General features: G+C 27.7%; 3 protein-coding genes and 2 pseudogenes across 4 annotated transcripts; 1 reads left to right on the top strand and 4 right to left on the bottom strand.

Moving 5' to 3' along the window:
* Positions 1 to 3,052: 3,052 nt before the first annotated feature.
* On the bottom strand, positions 3,053 to 6,322 carry LOC107169041 (ATP synthase subunit gamma, mitochondrial pseudogene; annotated as a pseudogene). The gene is made up of 2 exons (XR_016191368.1): positions 4,200 to 6,322; positions 3,053 to 3,953 (listed from the first exon to the last, which is right to left on the bottom strand). The product of XR_016191368.1 is annotated as an ATP synthase subunit gamma, mitochondrial pseudogene (transcript).
* On the bottom strand, positions 5,852 to 6,315 carry LOC149056376 (52 kDa repressor of the inhibitor of the protein kinase-like). The gene is made up of 2 exons (XM_089225512.1): positions 6,082 to 6,315; positions 5,852 to 6,009 (listed from the first exon to the last, which is right to left on the bottom strand). The coding sequence occupies exons 1-2, from the start codon at positions 6,313 to 6,315 to the stop codon at positions 5,887 to 5,889; spliced, it is 357 nt and encodes a 118-aa protein (XP_089081638.1). The 3' UTR covers positions 5,852 to 5,886.
* On the bottom strand, positions 5,852 to 11,978 carry LOC149056375 (ATP synthase subunit gamma, mitochondrial-like; annotated as a pseudogene).
* On the top strand, positions 11,646 to 12,906 carry LOC149056374 (uncharacterized). The gene has a single exon (XM_089225511.1). It carries the CDS (start codon positions 12,073 to 12,075, stop codon positions 12,433 to 12,435), a length of 363 nt encoding a protein of 120 aa, XP_089081637.1. The 5' UTR covers positions 11,646 to 12,072; the 3' UTR covers positions 12,436 to 12,906.
* A 2,426-nt stretch (positions 12,907 to 15,332) lies between these two features.
* RpS19a (Ribosomal protein S19a) lies at positions 15,333 to 18,905 on the bottom strand. The gene is made up of 4 exons (XM_015518651.2): positions 18,722 to 18,905; positions 18,432 to 18,505; positions 18,195 to 18,364; positions 15,333 to 15,680 (listed from the first exon to the last, which is right to left on the bottom strand). The coding sequence occupies exons 2-4, from the start codon at positions 18,500 to 18,502 to the stop codon at positions 15,424 to 15,426; spliced, it is 498 nt and encodes a 165-aa protein (XP_015374137.2). The 5' UTR covers positions 18,503 to 18,505; positions 18,722 to 18,905; the 3' UTR covers positions 15,333 to 15,423.
* Between the last annotated feature and the right edge of the window lie 1,541 nt (positions 18,906 to 20,446).

The raw sequence follows: 20,446 nt of genomic DNA, 5'->3' as shown, positions 1-20,446 counted from the left end.
TATATTTTGACTTTTTTTGAGATATTTACCCACATAACATGTCAACATTGAATAAAAGTTTAATAAAGATACCTTTTTTAATATTGAACATTATTTAATGTTGATTTTAGATGAAATTAGAAGCATATAAGTCTTTACTGAATGCTCTATAAATGTGAAATGAAATCGATCGCATTGTACGCCGCACTTTTCAGTGTTACTCTGCGTCCTTTATTATTAGTAAAATTTTATTTTTATAATATGTTTAAATTTTTAGTCTGCTCAGCATATTTAACCACGGGCCACCATCCAACTGTTATATAATAATACATACATTTTGTATGTGTATTCTTACATACCTATAATTATTATATTATAATATAATTTTTAAACATTAATATATGTTTAGTAAATATTTAGGTTTTAATACTATTTTTTTAACTATTAACTAATGTATTATAAATATTAAGAGCATAATATTGATGGAATACTTACAAAACGATATTTTATTTATATTAATATACTAACTGAATTTAAATATTAAAATTTTAGCTATACAATAGTCTTAAATAAATGTTGTACAATAAACGTTAATGTTTCAATCATAAATTAAGATTAATTTAATATTAAAATATGTAACTGTTTTAAATATAGATAAAATAATGTAAAACCAAGTTAAATTAAACGTTTACTTTTGAGTATTAATAATTTAATTCAAAACCAATATTTAAATAAGTTTAAACACTAATAATTGTTATGTGGGTATAGACGACCGAAATTTTCAATTTGTCTGAAAATTTCTTTTTGAAGTGTCGATAAAAATTTTTTGGCCCTATCAAATATAAAGATATATGTATATCTGTGATAATAAAAGGTATTATGAATTATGATAACTACATGATAACTACACTAATTGATTAACCATGCCATATGCAAAATTCGTCTTAATTGAAAAATAAAATATTTGTTTCAAAATAGAATATATGACAATATTTAAATATAATATATCCTAGACTGACAAATCATCTCCGTTCAGAATCGTTTTTCGTATAAAATGATGCCTATCATTGCATTCAAATTTAATCCCATCCATTACAGTAACCTACAGTACAGCAAAGCGACATCCACGACTTACCCGCTTTTTTCACTAGAAATTATTTAGCAGATGATTTTTTTGAAATTTAAAATTCTCAAAAAATCATTGTATGATTATTTTCCATGTAGATAACCGTATTCCGTTCGGGGTCCATAATAATTCTGTATTATTATATTTATTTTTTTTTATTTATCATTAAAAGACTAGGGATATATATGTAAATTTTATTTATTTTTATGTTAATTTTTTGTATTGAAAATAAAAAAAATTTAAATTTTTTTAGATAAATTCAAAATAGCTAATTTGTGAATCTGATTATAAAAATAATTTTCATGGTAAAAAGATTTATCTAAGTCAAGTAGTTTATTTTTTTTAGAATTTTTTAAAATATCAATATTATTTTGATAAAATTAATTTGGTACCTAATTATTTTTTAAAAAACATGATTTTTGGGAATTTGTTGAAATGATAATATTTCTTAAATTATTTAATCATTATATAATATTAACAATTTTTGTCATAGGTTTAATTACTAATTAGTATATTTTTATTTTATTTTTAGTCAGTTCTTTCTGTTACACCCTGTATATATAATATTACATGTGTATACTATATATATATACCTACATAATAATATTATATAATATAAGGTATACATTATAATTATATAAATGAAAATTGAATAGACAATTTTGCATTTTCGGACTTTTTGTCCGGCAATCAAAAAATGAATCCGGACTTTTTGTCCAACTATTTCCATACCGGACTTTTCGTCCGGGAATCCACTACAGCATAGTAGGCACATAAAATAAAGCACCTAGCAGTGATATTTTTATACAAATCAATTAATATTCAAAAGTACTCAATATAACGAAAAACAATATATCTTAATAAATTGGATACATGAGGGAAATAACAATATTTTATAAGAGCAGACTGTGAAGATTTATTAAAGTGTTTAGCTAATATAATTTAGATATACTTTTATACTAGTAAAAGCTGTTTAATTTATCGTGCAACTAATGTTCACCTACTCATTAATTTATATATAATAAGAAAATGTGATAACTTGGCTTCCAGAAACAATATCAATAAAAAGTGATTTTAAATTGTCTTTTTCGATTATAGTCTAAGGATAATTTTTCATTAAGTCTTAATATTTTTGGAAGCAGCATCCATGGCTATCATACGAGCAGAGTGTTCACACAAGCTATTTTCTACCATGGCAAAAAATAAAGTGAAACAGTAGAAAATTTAATATAGCTTTTCATAGTTTTTTCTTCTATTTCTTCTAAACTTGCAATATGAGCTACTGAGAGAAGAAAGTCTGTGTTATAAATGGATATCCAGTCTCCGTCATACAAGTGCGTAGCATAGCAAATTTTACGCTCAGCAGATCAAGTTTATCTCCGTTAATTTAAAATTTAGAGTGAATTGACCTATGATAAAAATTAAAGGCAAGATTATTACCGAAAGCATCTCATAGGCTTTTTATTATATTTTAATTTTAAACCGAGTTATGAGTATTTTTAGATATAAAAATAATTTACAATTTTAAAATAGTCATAACTCAGTTTAAAATTAAAATATAATAAAAAGCCTATGAGATGCCCTCGGTAATTGTCTTGCCTTTAATTTTTATAAGTCAATTCACTCTTAATTTTAAATTAACGAAGATAATCGTGATCTGCTGAGCGTAAAATTTACTATGCTACGCACTTGTACGACGGAGGCAACACATGCGGGTGTGCTACCTCTTAAGAAATCTTAATATATATAAATGAATGAGAATACATTAGTTGCTTTTACTAGTATAAAAATATATCTAAATTAAATTAGCTATACACATTATTAATAAATCTTAACAGTCTCTTATAAAATATTGTTATTTACCACATGTATTATTGATTTAATTGAATTATTTTCAAAAATGTTAGTGTTTTCTGAAATAATGAGTGTACATCAAAAAATTAAAAATGGAGTTTTTGATAAAATTTATTTTTTTTCAGTGATAACTTGACTTCCAGAAACAATATCAATAAGATCAGAAGTGATTTTAAATTGTCTTTTTCGATTATAGTCTAATGATAATTTTTCATTCAAAGTCTTAATATTTTTGGAAGCAGCATCCATGGCTATCATACGAGCAGAGTGTTCACACAAGCTATTTTCTACCATGGCAAAAAATAAAAGTGAAACAGTAGAAAATTCAATATAGCTTTTCATAGTTTCTTCTTCTATTTCTTCTAAACTTGCAATATGAGCTACTGAGAGAAGAAAGTCTGTGTTATAAATGGATATCCAGTCAACTTGTGACGTGCCTTTAGTAACAATACGGTTGTAAAACATCTGACAAGCAATAAATTCAGCATAATTGTATTCATTAAATATTTTTGAAGCTTCTAGAAATGTGGGATTATCTTTGCCAATTTTGAAAACTGTGAATAAAATGTTAGATTTATAAGATTTTGCTAGCAGTTCCTCTGATTTTTGGCCAACACACACAACTTTTGCAAATTGTTGATCAGGCCGGTTCAGTTCTTGTTTAACTTTTTTCACGACAGCCGTATGTAATCCGCCACATAAACCTCGATCAGAAGTGATCGCAAATATCAGATGGTTTTGAATGTGGTCGAGCATATTGATGTGTGTATATTTTTTGTAAAATGATAATGTGCCATGACCAAATGGTCTTACGTCCTTTAGCAGGCGCTCTGTCTTGGCCATTTTTGCAGCTGACACAAGTTTCAGGGACGAGGTGATTTTATTGATATTTCCATATGACTGTATGGCTTTTTGGATGGATCTCAAAGACATTTGGAGAGTAGTGTTGGGCCGTTGGGCGAGCCACAAGACAATGAATTGGAGCGTTTAGGATCTAGAGACAGGAAAGAAAAAACAGAGAAATCATGCAATTATCAAAAAGAGTTTGGTGACAACATACGTCACTAAACCCATGTAGTGGGTAGTCCTAGGGGTAGTACCTAGGGGTAGTCAAGTCGTACGCGGAATAGGTCGGAGATACTACCGATCGACCCGGTCCGCGAACCCTGAGGGCACGTCGCGATACGACACGCACTGTTGCTATTAATTATTAATAATAATGATCATTTTTATCGCTTACCTCTCACGGACGGCTGGCTGGCTGGATGCTGCTACGACCAACTATGGTGTTTGCCGTTATATAATTAAAACCTGCAGACGTGATTTCGATTCGGGATACTCGGGATAGGAATGTATGTGAATGTTCAAACGATGATCACGTACAACGAAAAAAACCGATTGCGAATAACAATTGACCGCGAGTTTAATGAACAGACGGAATTGAAAATGGTAATAAGCGATCACGTACACAGAATTGACAGTATCCTAGCAATACAAACATCCTATAGTGCGGGGCAACGGAATGGAATGTAAACAAAATAGATTATATACAACCAGATAGTGCACTCCCCATTCGGCCCATGTAATTCTCAAAAATGCGAAAAACTAAAACCTTCTCAAATCAGTGTCACCACGAATAGGGAAAATAATGTTAATAAATAAAAACAAAATACATATAAAATAAAATAAAATATTGTTTATTTACTACGCATCACTGCTTTTTTGACACCATTCGTTCGGGATAGATTACACATTTACACAGCACTGCTGGTTGCCATATATCATTATAGTAAATGATCTAAGCCTCATAGCCAGCTCCACAGCTGATATAGATAATATATTAATATGCATAGCACAGATATAAAATATTATATATTATAATATAATATATATAATATCATTTTTTATATTTTATTTCTGTGTATAAAAATATAATCTATATAATATATAAAAAAGGAGACAAAAATGTATAACAAGTCATCAAAGAACGGCTGAAACGATTTCGCTCACTCTTTTTTTGTTTGGGTCGTAATTGCTAGGAGAAGGTTCTTACAGATGAAAAATTTGAGAAAGTTATCGGGTTAGAGAAATATGATGAGGGTGTGACTAAATTAAAGTGGCGCCATCTGCCCAGTAAAAAATAAAATAAATAATATTAATATGTTTTGGTAGTCAAAGGCAACCATTTAAACAAACAAGTGCTCTCGAGAGCAGCTGGACTTATTTTTAGGATGGACATTTTTGTTTATTTATAAATGGTTGCTTTAGTGACGGTTATTATTAGCGGTTATTATTGTTCTATATTATTAGTGATGGTTATAAATATATTTATCTGTTAGTCCTATATACATTCTTTATTCATTTTTGCGACAAAGTTTGGTATAGAATTTTATTAGACATATCACATATGGGCAGAAAATATGGTAAGTTAGAAAATGTTATACCTAAATATCATTGAATTGAATATTTAAATTGTCCACAATATATTGAAAAAAGCGGGTAAGTCGTGGATGTCGCTCTGCTGTACAATAGGTAAAAGTGGGTTATTGTAATGGATGGAATTAAATTTGAATCCAATGATATTATATCATTGTATACGAAAAACGATTCTGAGCGAAGACGGTTTATCTGTCTAGGATGTATTATAGATTATTAAATATTTTCAAATCTTGGATTTAAAAAGAAATTTTTTTAATAATTTCTAGTTTAAAATAATTTGCGAATTTTCGTGATTTTTACGTATGTTGTCAAAATTTGAACTTTAAATGCTCATAAAAAAAAACTGTGACTATATACAGTGGCGTATTTTCAATTTTTTTATGGGGGGGGTCCAATAATTCCAACATAATATAGATAGGTAGGTACTGATATAAAGAAATAGTTTTTAATAGATTATAAGAATAAAAAAAAAGTTTTTTTATTATATTTTATAATTTTAAAGTACAAAATCTAAGCGTCTTTTTTTTTTTACTAAGTTCATCTAAAATGTCTTTTGGTAAGAGAGAATCTTTTCTATAAATGGACATCATAGCCAATCCATTAAGTCTATTCTAGAAAAAAAAAACATAAATCTTACACAAATAAAAAAATAATATTTTACTGAATAAAATATTAACACTTACTTCAGAAATTGTATTACGTAAGTACGTTTTTATTAACTTTAATTTCGAAAATGTTCTTTCATTTGACGCAGTCGATACAGGGAGTGTTGCTAGAATTTGAAGCAAATTGAATATACCAGGATACATGTCTTTATTGCATATATTCAATGCATCAATTGCATTATTTGGCTTGTCGCTCATGTTACTTACTCTGCTTATCTCTGGACAGAGAATAAATATTACGTAGGTAAACATGGTTCTAAATGAATACTAATTGTCGACCAGTTGACTCCAAAAATTACATTAATGTTTTATGTTATTATTAAAAATAATAAATTCCTTACGGCTCACATCAGATCAATGAGCTATTATTATTATTTACAAATTTATTATATATTTAATTGGTACTTACGTAATAGATCTAAATATCTAAATTAGATATGTTAGATTAGGTTGTCATTAGATAATCTAATGTATTTTATTGAAAAAATGTAATGCAGTTCGCACTCGTAGCCGACGCCGTCGTTCAGTAACGAAATACAAACGTCAAACATGAAGTAAATGGTTCTATAACAATTTCCTCGTTTACAAAGCAAAAACTCATATAGATTAATAATAAATATCTATATTGTCCTATAGAAATAGTTTATTGGAGAATGATGTGAGTCGTCAATTCCTGGCGATAAGAATGTTTTGACTGTTACGAGAATTATTGATGTTTATCTATAATACGGGTATATTATAAAGTGGTAATACATACAATACAAGGAAAAGTTTAATTACGCGTGGCGGCGGGTTTTTGATCGTTCGACTGTTGACTAATTTTAAACTATATTTCATTTAAATATTTTGTTCACGGGAAAAAACCATGTCCACACGTGCTTACATAAATCGGGGTCTGCAAATATGTAAGAATTTTTTTTTTTTTTGAGAGATTCTGGGGGGGGTCCAGTACCCCTGGACCCCCCCCCCCCCGTAAATACGCCACTGACTATATATTTCTTTTAATTTTCAACTGCTATTGTAAAAATATATTATGAACCTTGTATTAATTTTTCAAATCTTATATATAAAAGTAAAATTTTTTATGCATTTCTAGCATAAAATAATTAACGAATTTTCGTGATTTTTACATAATATGTTGTCAAAATTCAAACTTTGAATGCTTGTAAAAAAAAATTGTGACTATGTATTAATTTTATTTTGCAACTGCTCCCTATTGTAAAAATATGTTAGGAGCCTTGAACTAAATTTTCAAATCTTAGAATTAAAAAGAAAAACTTTTATGAATTTCTATACAAGGTGTAACAGAAAGAACTGATTTTTGGAATAACTTTTGTTCTCATTAATATTTGTAACTTTTTAGATTCTGAACGAAGTGATGAATGTATTGATTTTACAATGATGTGTTTTTTTTTTTTTTATGTTTTTTTTTTGTGTCTGTGTACAGGATAACTATAGTCGAAATAATGCTTCGATTTCAAACTTTGGGGGTGGTTTCCGATGTAAAATTGAAGATCCTTGGTGCATAATACAGGTCAAAAGCTAACAGTTTTCAAAAAAATCGAGAAAAACAAAAAAAAAATGACGGAAAAACGGGAATTTTTACGCAAAACCAGTTTTCGACCAAATCGATATTTTTATATGGTTGTAATTCAAAAACTAATCACTGTAAATACTTGAAATTTTCACCAAATGTTAATGTTAGTGATATCTATATACAGTTTAATTTTCATAAATGTTCGACTTTTTGAGTTATTTATTATAGACCACTGAAATTTTCAATTTTTTTTTGAAGTGTCGGTAAAAAAATGTTGGACGACCAAAAAAACTTGAAAATTTAATACATGGTTCCTTATGAGTTTTTCTTATTGTAGCTAAAAAAAATTAAATATCGTAAGTCACAATTTTTTTTAATAAGCGTTTACAGTTCAAAATTTTACGAAATCTGTCGAAAACGCGAAAAATTTAGATTGGCATTTTCTTTACATGATTTAATTTTCAATATATTTTGACTTTTTTTGAGATATTTACCCACATAACATGTCAACATTGAATAAAAGTTTAATAAAGATACCTTTTTTAATATTGAACATTATTTAATGTTGATTTTAGATGAAATTAGAAGCATATAAGTCTTTACTGAATGCTCTATAAATGTGAAATGAAATCGATCGCATTGTACGCCGCACTTTTCAGTGTTACTCTGCGTCCTTTATTATTAGTAAAATTTTATTTTTATAATATGTTTAAATTTTTAGTCTGCTCAGCATATTTAACCACGGGCCACCATCCAACTGTTATATAATAATACATACATTTTGTATGTGTATTCTTACATACCTATAATTATTATATTATAATATAATTTTTAAACATTAATATATGTTTAGTAAATATTTAGGTTTTAATACTATTTTTTTAACTATTAACTAATGTATTATAAATATTAAGAGCATAATATTGATGGAATACTTACAAAACGATATTTTATTTATATTAATATACTAACTGAATTTAAATATTAAAATTTTAGCTATACAATAGTCTTAAATAAATGTTGTACAATAAACGTTAATGTTTCAATCATAAATTAAGATTAATTTAATATTAAAATATGTAACTGTTTTAAATATAGATAAAATAATGTAAAACCAAGTTAAATTAAACGTTTACTTTTGAGTATTAATAATTTAATTCAAAACCAATATTTAAATAAGTTTAAACACTAATAATTGTTATGTGGGTATAGACGACCGAAATTTTCAATTTGTCTGAAAATTTCTTTTTGAAGTGTCGATAAAAATTTTTTGGCCCTATCAAATATAAAGATATATGTATATCTGTGATAATAAAAGGTATTATGAATTATGATAACTACATGATAACTACACTAATTGATTAACCATGCCATATGCAAAATTCGTCTTAATTGAAAAATAAAATATTTGTTTCAAAATAGAATATATGACAATATTTAAATATAATATATCCTAGACTGACAAATCATCTCCGTTCAGAATCGTTTTTCGTATAAAATGATGCCTATCATTGCATTCAAATTTAATCCCATCCATTACAGTAACCTACAGTACAGCAAAGCGACATCCACGACTTACCCGCTTTTTTCACTAGAAATTATTTAGCAGATGATTTTTTTGAAATTTAAAATTCTCAAAAAATCATTGTATGATTATTTTCCATGTAGATAACCGTATTCCGTTCGGGGTCCATAATAATTCTGTATTATTATATTTATTTTTTTTTATTTATCATTAAAAGACTAGGGATATATATGTAAATTTTATTTATTTTTATGTTAATTTTTTGTATTGAAAATAAAAAAAATTTAAATTTTTTTAGATAAATTCAAAATAGCTAATTTGTGAATCTGATTATAAAAATAATTTTCATGGTAAAAAGATTTATCTAAGTCAAGTAGTTTATTTTTTTTAGAATTTTTTAAAATATCAATATTATTTTGATAAAATTAATTTGGTACCTAATTATTTTTTAAAAAACATGATTTTTGGGAATTTGTTGAAATGATAATATTTCTTAAATTATTTAATCATTATATAATATTAACAATTTTTGTCATAGGTTTAATTACTAATTAGTATATTTTTATTTTATTTTTAGTCAGTTCTTTCTGTTACACCCTGTATATATAATATTACATGTGTATACTATATATATATACCTACATAATAATATTATATAATATAAGGTATACATTATAATTATATAAATGAAAATTGAATAGACAATTTTGCATTTTCGGACTTTTTGTCCGGCAATCAAAAAATGAATCCGGACTTTTTGTCCAACTATTTCCATACCGGACTTTTCGTCCGGGAATCCACTACAGCATAGTAGGCACATAAAATAAAGCACCTAGCAGTGATATTTTTATACAAATCAATTAATATTCAAAAGTACTCAATATAACGAAAAACAATATATCTTAATAAATTGGATACATGAGGGAAATAACAATATTTTATAAGAGCAGACTGTGAAGATTTATTAAAGTGTTTAGCTAATATAATTTAGATATACTTTTATACTAGTAAAAGCTGTTTAATTTATCGTGCAACTAATGTTCACCTACTCATTAATTTATATATAATAAGAAAATGTGATAACTTGGCTTCCAGAAACAATATCAATAAAAAGTGATTTTAAATTGTCTTTTTCGATTATAGTCTAAGGATAATTTTTCATTAAGTCTTAATATTTTTGGAAGCAGCATCCATGGCTATCATACGAGCAGAGTGTTCACACAAGCTATTTTCTACCATGGCAAAAAATAAAGTGAAACAGTAGAAAATTTAATATAGCTTTTCATAGTTTTTTCTTCTATTTCTTCTAAACTTGCAATATGAGCTACTGAGAGAAGAAAGTCTGTGTTATAAATGGATATCCAGTCTCCGTCATACAAGTGCGTAGCATAGCAAATTTTACGCTCAGCAGATCAAGTTTATCTCCGTTAATTTAAAATTTAGAGTGAATTGACCTATGATAAAAATTAAAGGCAAGATTATTACCGAAAGCATCTCATAGGCTTTTTATTATATTTTAATTTTAAACCGAGTTATGAGTATTTTTAGATATAAAAATAATTTACAATTTTAAAATAGTCATAACTCAGTTTAAAATTAAAATATAATAAAAAGCCTATGAGATGCCCTCGGTAATTGTCTTGCCTTTAATTTTTATAAGTCAATTCACTCTTAATTTTAAATTAACGAAGATAATCGTGATCTGCTGAGCGTAAAATTTACTATGCTACGCACTTGTACGACGGAGGCAACACATGCGGGTGTGCTACCTCTTAAGAAATCTTAATATATATAAATGAATGAGAATACATTAGTTGCTTTTACTAGTATAAAAATATATCTAAATTAAATTAGCTATACACATTATTAATAAATCTTAACAGTCTCTTATAAAATATTGTTATTTACCACATGTATTATTGATTTAATTGAATTATTTTCAAAAATGTTAGTGTTTTCTGAAATAATGAGTGTACATCAAAAAATTAAAAATGGAGTTTTTGATAAAATTTATTTTTTTTCAGTGATAACTTGACTTCCAGAAACAATATCAATAAGATCAGAAGTGATTTTAAATTGTCTTTTTCGATTATAGTCTAAGGATAATTTTTCATTCAGTCTTAATATTTTTGGAAGCAGCATCCATGGCTATCATACGAGCAGAGTGTTCACACAAGTTATTTTCTACCATGGCAAAAAATAAAAGTGAAACAGTAGAAAATTCAATATAGCTTTTCATAGTTTCTTCTTCTATTTCTTCTAAACTTGCAATATGAGCTACTGAGAGAAGAAAGTCTGTGTTATAAATGGATATCCAGTCAACTTGTGACGTGCCTTTAGTAACAATACGGTTGTAAAACATCTGACAAGCAATAAATTCAGCATAATTGTATTCATTAAATATTTTTGAAGCTTCTAGAAATGTGGGATTATCTTTGCCAATTTTGAAAACTGTGAATAAAATGTTAGATTTATAAGATTTTGTTAGCAGTTCCTTTGATTTTTCTGGTTTTGACCTACAAAGACATTTTATTAACTTTTATGAAGAAAACTATATCATTGACACTAATGATCAGACAAAATATTTAAAACCAAATGAAATATATTTGGGTATAGAATTAAAAAACTTTTTGTCGTTTGAGTTAATTACCCAAAGGCAAGACTTGCTTCGATATTTTTATGATAAATGTCAAATTTTTTAAGAACAAGTTGATTACAATTAAAAAAACGTTATAATTTTGATGATCCCATTTTGTCATTATTAAGTTGTTTAAGTCCAAAGATCGATCTATCTTCTATTCAACGACAAACTTGGCCATCACTTTTAGTGCTTATGAATAAAGTATTTCGCATTATTGATAAAAATAATATTAATTTGATGTAGACTATAGCAGATGATCAATGGCGTACTTTACCACTCAATATTCCACTTAATTTAAAAGAAGATATGGACACTGGTACATTCTGGAACAATATATATGTTTCAAATGAATTTGAAAATTCAGGTTTCAAAGAATTAGCCAAGTTTGCACTGACTGTACTTTCACTTTCACACTCCAATGCAGAATGTGAAAGACTGTTCAGCAAAATAAACAGAACAAAAACCAAATCCAGAAATCGAATGAAAACTGAAACGGTTTCAGCTGCATTAATGGCCTGCAAATGTATCAAAAACACAAATTCCAGTTATAAACAAAATGAGTGTCACTGTGTTACATTTACACCTCCCAAAGAAATGATTAATTTAATGACTACTTCAAACTTGTACCCAGGAACGGCGCTAGGATTTGCGGGGCGCCGGGCAAAATAAATAACAGTCACATTACATATTATCCAAACTAACTAATCTCTGAACAGAATAAAATATCATTTAAGAACTACGTAGCTTTGATTGTAATTTTAAAATCGCGGGGCCCGGGGCAACTGCCCCAATTGCCCCCCCTTGCGCTGTCCCTGCTTGTACCCAATTAAAGATAATCAAAGCAATGATGATAATGAAGAATATGGTCAAAACCTTTTTTATTTTATGTAACTATTTTTAACAAGTCATTTTTTGTTATTACAAACTAAAAAAAAAAATCTGTCGGTACTGTACCTGTTTTTTAAATTTTAATTGTATTTTTAAAATAAAGGTATTTCAAATTGTAATTTATTAATTGTTTAAAAATTGTATGATTTGATCAAAGATCAGGTTGTAAAGATGTATTTAAATTTAAGCACCTGAATATATTAAAGCAAATTGATGGTTATAAAAAGTTACATTTATACATTAGTATATTAGTACAACAGTACTACAGGGACAATCGACTCGATACCGGAGTACGAGTGATTTTATTAAATTATCATTATCATCGTTAATTCATAACTAAAAAGCGGGTAAGTGGGTGTCGCTCTGCTGTACATTAGGGGGTGGGGTGGATCTCTGACTAGGGTAGGTTAAATTTGAATGCAGTAATAGGTATCATTGTATACGAAAAACGATTCTGAACGGAGATGATTTGTCAGTCTAGGATATATCATATTTAAATATTGTCATATTATATTCTATTTTGAAACAAATATTTTATTTTTCAATTAGGACACATTTAGCATAAGGCATGGTTAATCAATTTTTCCAAAAACATTGCATGTAGTTATCATAATTCATAATACCTTTTATTATCATAGATATATATATACCTGATTTGAGGATAAATCGTTATCGTAACGCGATTTCATAAAAATTTAAAACTCAAACGCTCAAAACATTTTTCCTATTATGACGCTTCAAATTTTCTGTATAGCAATTTGAACCAAAACTTAGTGTTGAATTTTTTAACCTTAGATATAAATACAAACAATTTTATGAATTTCGAACTACAAAATAATTTGCAAATATTCATGGTTTGACGATTTTTTGTCAATATTTGAAATTCAAATGCTAATAAAAAAAAATTGTGCCTATGTATTCTTATAATTTTTAATCACTATAAGAATAACTTATGAGGAACCTTGTATTAAATTTTCAAGGTTTTTTGGTCATCCAACATTTTTTTAGCGACACTTCAAAAATTCTCATAAAAATCGAAAATTTCAGTGGTCTATAAGTAACTCAAAAAGTCAAAAAATTAAACTATATATAGATAACACTAACATAAACATTTGTTGAAAATTTCAAGTATTTACAGTGATTAGTTTTTGAATTACAACCATATAAAAAAATCGATTTGGTCAAAAACTGGTTTTGCGTAAAAATTCCCGTTTTTCTGTCACTTTTTTTGTTTTTCTCGATTTTTTGAAAAATGTTTGAAAATGTTTACTTTTGACCTCTAAAATGCACCAAGGATATTCACTTTTACATCGGAAACCACCCCCAAAGTTTGAAATTGTAACTTTATTTCGACTAGTTATGCTGTATAGTGTATACAGACACTAAAAAAACACACATCATTGTAAAATCAATACATTCATCACTCGGTTCAGAATCTAAAAAGACACAAAATTTGTTTTAAAAACATTTGATAAAACAAAAGTACGAACTTTACAAAATAAATTATTTGAATAAGATATGATTATAACACCAATTGAACAATATTAGTTGTTATTGATATGAGCACAGAACACAATAACTTTAAATGTTTATGAAAATTTATTGAGTGTAATTAAATTTTTTTTAGCTTTTTTATTCAATAATTTTTTTTTAAATTTTAACGAGAAATATACAATCTGTACCCTTGCATGGGCATAATAAGAATATGTGATATAATGTTTTATTTTTTTACATGAAAACATGAGGGAAGAAGCCATCCAGTGAAATAACTACGTATTTGTTTGTTAATAATTTTTTATTATTTTATATTATCAGGGCTTGGGACTTATAGCACTTAAAATCATTAAAATAAGCTCTTAAAAACATCATTATAAGCACTCAAATAGGTATTTAAAAAACTTAAATTTTTGCAAAAACAAAAAAATTCCAACAAAATAAAAATAAATCTTATTATCTTTATATAATAAATTAAATTTAAACTTTACTTTTGAGACTAAGGATTTTATGGATTATCTGAAAAATGAAATGTAAATGATATTTATAATAGTTGAAAACATTATCCAAACAGAAATACTGGTTTAATAAGCAAAAATAATTAGAAAAACTGGAAATAAGCATTTTTTTGAAAAATCTCTGAAACAAGCGAAAAAAAGCACTTTCAAACTTCATAATTAAACGTATGATAACATGACATACAATTCCATAGGAATATATGCTACATTTTAAGTCAATCCATAAAAATAAGCAAATGCTATAAGTCCCAAACCATTTTAATACTTTTTATTGCTTATAAATCCGGGCTCTACAGAGTAGTATTAATGTGAAATGTAGGACTGAACATTTGAATTGTCCAACATAATGAAAGATCCAACAAGTCCGTTTTTTGTTACTAATAAATAGTAACACCTGTATTAAGGTTAATTTTACTTTTTTTGTTTTAAGCACTTCTCACAAACTAAATCACTGATCTAGACTAAGTCTATTATTATTTGTTAATTATTCAGTTTTACAGTTCAGGAGTGGGATTTAAACACACTGTAGCAATTATTTATCCCAAGAGTGGCTTTTTATCACAAGCTACTATTTAAGTACAGATTTTCAAATTTTGAAATCTAAAGGCTAACACAGATTAAAATAAATGTTGAATATTTAAACAAATTCTTTAAAATGAAATCATGTAGGATAATAAAAATCATTTTTTATTTTTTTTTTAAAGTATTTTTTTACTTTCAAGGATATATTGGTCTTAAACAGTAGTAAACTCAATTCTTAATCAGTTTTTGGAATAAGCACAGAGAATCCCGCAGACTCAGCGGCCAAAAGTGCTTGCTTCTTCTTCTTTGCTTGTTTCACTTGGGCAGCAATACGATCTAAATCTCGCCTACCCTGGGAGGTTAATCGACGGCCATTGTTGTTTTCAACCTTCTCAATGAGCTTCATTTGTTCTAAAGATTGTAGCACTTTGCGTGCAATACCAGAAGAACTGCGACAAAAATGGGATGGTCTTACTCCATTACGTTTGCGGGCTGTAAAACAAAAACAATTATATACATACTACCATAATAGATGTTAATACTTAATTTATGATAAAAAACCATGAACTTAAGATGTATAATATAAGATGGACATTCAATTAAAATAAACAGCTTTATGGGAAAGAAAATAACATTGGTAAATAAGATAACTAAATTTAAATATTAAAATTAATTTGAGATATGAAATCATTAATTTTTAAGTTCATGCTGTTGTACGCTAAATGTAATACAATGCTCTTTTCTAGTAAACTGTATTCGTTATTTGTATTTAGCTCTTGTTTGACACATACTCAAGTATTATAGGGTTATAGTCTGGTACCCGCACCTTGCTAAGGATCAGTTACGTCTTGAGAGAGTTCAACATACATTTTCTATCATAAGCTGCTTTTATTCTTAAATTACCTTCACCGGAACATAACTATTCCGATATCAGCTGTGTTCTAAATATATCTTCTTAGTATTCACGCCATAATTATATTGATTCTTAGTTTATTTATACACTTCTCAATAATTATATAGATGCACTTGACCTTTTATCACAAGTTTTATTTAAAGTTCCCGCTCAAAATATCTGTAAAACATATTCCCACTCATTCTACTACCTTCAGCCACAACCACCCAAAAATGCACAAAATGCTTTGGTCTGCCAATTAAATTTGATTTTTGCCTCATTTTGATATTACTTTATCTAGCTATACTACTAGCTACTTTAACACATATTCTTAGTTATAAAATATTATTGTTATCATATTATATTTATTTAACTCTTTCTGTAAAAGCTGGTTGGCGTTTATACATAAATAAATAAATAAAATGCAATCAATTGTATTTTGAATTTGAATGAGAAATATATGAGGTACTTAGTATATTTATTTTAAGTTTAGTTTTTTAAATTAGTTGCTTAAAAAGTTTCAACCCAATGAATTATTATAAGCTTTTTCAAATTATTTTTTTAATTGTACAAAAACCATATGTATGAAAACAAAACTACTCCACTTATATATGTATTTTTATAGCGACCAAATATATGTACTGAGTGCAAAATTAAAAGTCTCAATAAATAATATCCTGAATTTAAGTAGGAACTTTAATTATTATTAGGATTGATATTGAAAACGCATTTTGCGATTAGAATAAAAGGATGTTTTAACCATAAGTATATTTGGTAGCTTAATGATATAAAAAATAAGGTTATCAATTATATTTAAAAATAATTTGATTCAGTCTAGATTTTGAAAATGAAAACAGTTATCAATAATAGAAACGAGTTTTATAAATAACCCTCACACAAATAACTTAGTATTCTGTCTTTACTGAAGCAGTGGCATGTTTAGGGGGCGGGCCTGGTGGGTATGTGCCCACTCACCCACATTTTAATGGTAATCGGAAAAAAATCCCCCGACGAACGACCCCGGAAAAAAAAACCCTGACCCTAGGAAAAAAAATCCCCAGACTACAATATTACTCTCAACCTCATTCACAAATATTTTTTAAACATTAATATATTATATCTATAATTACCACATTATTAATATTGAATTACAAATACGTATATTATATTATATTATATCATTCAATAAATTAATATAGTTAGAAAAACAAAGTTTTTATTAAAAAATTATATTTTTAAATATCTTTTATCCTTATAATTTTTAAGTTTTTACCTTAATGAACAACAACATTGAGTTTTAATTTCATATTTCAAAGCAGAATATTTTATAAACTAATTTTATGTTGGTATAAGTCTGTAAAAATTAAATCCCCGAAGTAAAATATTAAGTTTTTTCTCGAATTTATTGTAACATTTTGACGATAATTAATACAATATAAGATTTTCAAATGTTATTTAAAATGATTGTTGTGTGCAGTATAGTTTGTACCTACAGGTTACGTTTGATAATATATATTATAAGGTAAAAGGTTACAATTACCTATCTTATCTGTAATGGGCAAACATTGCATTGTACAATAAAAATTAGCAACGTTTTTCAGTGCACCACATATTATCAGTACACATTTAGGACACAACACACACTACACAAGTACCTACAGAACGACAACGCTATATGGAAACGGTGGAAATTTTTAAAATTGATGGTTAAAAACATAAAGCTGCGCACATCGGATTTATTTATGATTTTCAAATTTTATACGGTGGCGGTGTTCTAAATTTAGTTCTCTAAGATGTCCGAGTGTACTTAAGACTATTTTTAATATTAATAATGTGCTAATTATAGATAATAATTAACGTTAAAAATATATGTTCAACCATTTTCAAGAGGTTGTGAGTAATATTGCGGTCTGGGGATTTTTTTCCGCAATTCCATTTTTATATAAGTACTAGACTAGTGTAAGTCTGATGCTCAATGAAATTTTAGTATGAGGAGGGGGTAAAACCATTCTGAACTTAATTTTTGTGGCCCACTCATAATACCAGTTTTGGGTTCATTATTTTAATTAATTTAATATAGGTATAATAAGATTAATAAAATCTAACAACTTTACCTCCAAAGATTTTGGTGAGGGATCCAACACCTACTGGTGACCTGAAGTAAATGTGTCTCAATGTGGCAGCACATCGGGTGTAAAACCAGTCTTCATCGTAAGGAGCCAACTCATTGAATTTACCATTTTTTACCAAGTCAACCCACTCTGGGGCTTTCAATTTACCACTCCTAAGAAATTATGAAAATTTTAGTGTCTAAGAACAGATTACAATATAAAAGGTATAAAAAGTATTACTTTTTTAAGAATGCGGAGAACGAAGCAACGAATTTATGTTGGTCAACATCCTTCAATGTAATTGACGACATGATCTGTAACAAAATAGTAGAGAAATAACTAAACCATCAGACAAATTACAATAAATAAAGATTTTCATGAAATCACCAACGGTGATCAAAATGTGTTATTGAGGTTAGGTAAGCGTTAACACACAATATTCATTTTATACCGAACATAGTAATAAACAAATACTATATAGTGAGATTTAATACTTAAAAATTAATGCAACAAAAGATTTTATACTTTACCGTGGATTTATAGTACAGAACAATTTATTATAAAACTTCCAGATGAAAAATAGAGATGTGTCGTACGCGAACGAACGGATCAAAATTAACGGGTCAAACCTATGAACGAAACAATCCGGATCGTGAAATAATAAAAAGTCGTTCTTTCGTTCATTCGTTCAATTTCGTTCTCGTTCGGATTGCATTGCTACCAACTCAAAATTCTTAATAATGACCGTATTACATGTTCAACAATATTTCGTTCCAATAGACATTTGTTCCAAAAACTTTTGTCCCAAAAACTTATTGGAACAAATTTAATTTGATAAAGAGAATATTGGAACAAATGTTTTTGTAGCATATAATATCCTATGGAACAAATATCATTGGAATAATTGGTTATAGGATTAATTCAACTAAATATATAAGAACAGCAGGCTGCTGCTGATATGGTTTGCAAAATAATTCAGAGTGATAAGCAGTTGTCCGAAAGTTAATAAGAGTGGTTAGGTACGATGGTTACCTTTTGGTTACAGTGTGACCAACTTGAGGTGGCGTTGCACAGCAAGTCGAGGGATACTTTCGATTTGCGGAGCGTAGCAGCAATGGCGCCGAGGAGCGTAGCGACGAGTGCCGCTAGCATGGCATCACTGACATGCATCACTCTAAATTATTTCGTATTGGTGTCACTGCTGGATCTCTGGTATATGTAAATAGTTGGTCTGGACCACGAACATATAATTGTAATAGTAATTGGTCTGGACGTCTAGTGGTATATACTTCCTTATCATTTTTCGGACAACTTACTGCCCTCAACTCAAAAGTTCATCGGAACAAAATGTAAATGTGAAAATATATAATTGGATGAAATTTATATGGAACAAATGTCTTTCGATAAATAGGTATTGGAACAAAAGTAAAATTTGGAAATTAATACGATTGGAATAAGTTGACTAGGAACAAAAAATTGTGGAACAAAAGGTAGTGATCCATCCGAACTCATTATTTACTCATTAGGTAATCGGTAATCACATTTCACTCTATGATATTTTCATTAATACCGCGATCTATAGTCTTGACGTGTTGTCCGTGATCGGCGTGATCACAAAAATAATAATGATAATTGATTATATATCAAATGAAGTATATTTAATTTGATCTATGTCAATCTTAGTATTTTAAATATTTAGTTGGTAAACTCAGCATCATTTTAATGATCAATATACCAACATCCACCATTTTTATATGCAAACATACTTAAATTAATATTCAAGTATGGATTTGTATATTATTTACTTATATTAGTATGAGTGTACTACAGTACTTATTTTCCGGGTAACACAACAATATAAAAATAATTATAGATTTATTGACATAACTTTTTACAAAATTCTTTATTCAGCTAAACAATGTAATCCCACAAAAAAACAACACGAGAAAGCATAATTTATTATTTAATAAAGACTTCTAGTGTGCAGTTAAAAAACATTTGAACCTCTTTATTCTCATAACTAGATAATATTCAATTAATTCAATAACCATTTCAAAATTTGATTATGAGTTATGACTATTATCACGAAACATTTAAAATCAATAAAATATTCCAATTCGTTCAAGTTTACTAAATGAACGCGATGATACCTATGATATTATGACTGATATGACTAGATCTTTATTTTACACAATAGTCGTTATGTTTATAATACGTTCATCATTCATGAACGAAAATCGTATAAGATTGGATCT

Source organism: Diuraphis noxia, unplaced genomic scaffold, assembly GCF_037042655.1.
Source record: "Diuraphis noxia isolate RWA-SAM2 unplaced genomic scaffold, SU_Dnox_SAM2 contig0004, whole genome shotgun sequence".
Taxonomy (NCBI): Eukaryota; Metazoa; Arthropoda; class Insecta; order Hemiptera; family Aphididae; genus Diuraphis; species Diuraphis noxia.
The sequence above is the reverse complement of the archived record's forward strand: the minus strand, read 5'-3'. Positions and strand labels throughout refer to the sequence as shown.

Bases quoted from the DNA above. Each gene is read 5' to 3' on its own strand.
- LOC149056376 (XM_089225512.1), bottom strand. From the start codon at position 6,315: ATGTTTACCTACGTAATATTTATTCTCTGTCCAGAGATAAGCAGAGTA. The intron at 6,010-6,081 runs GTAAGTGTTAAT...TTTTTTTTCTAG, and splicing joins TACGTAATACAATTTCTGAA to AATAGACTTAATGGATTGGC.
- RpS19a (XM_015518651.2), bottom strand. From the start codon at position 18,502: ATGTCGTCAATTACATTGAAGGATGTTGACCAACATAAATTCGTTGCT. The intron at 18,365-18,431 runs GTAATACTTTTT...ATAATTTCTTAG, and splicing joins TTCTCCGCATTCTTAAAAAA to GAGTGGTAAATTGAAAGCCC. The intron at 15,681-18,194 runs GTAAAGTTGTTA...TTTGTTTTACAG, and splicing joins CCTCACCAAAATCTTTGGAG to CCCGCAAACGTAATGGAGTA.
- LOC149056374 (XM_089225511.1), top strand. From the start codon at position 12,073: ATGGACACTGGTACATTCTGGAACAATATATATGTTTCAAATGAATTT.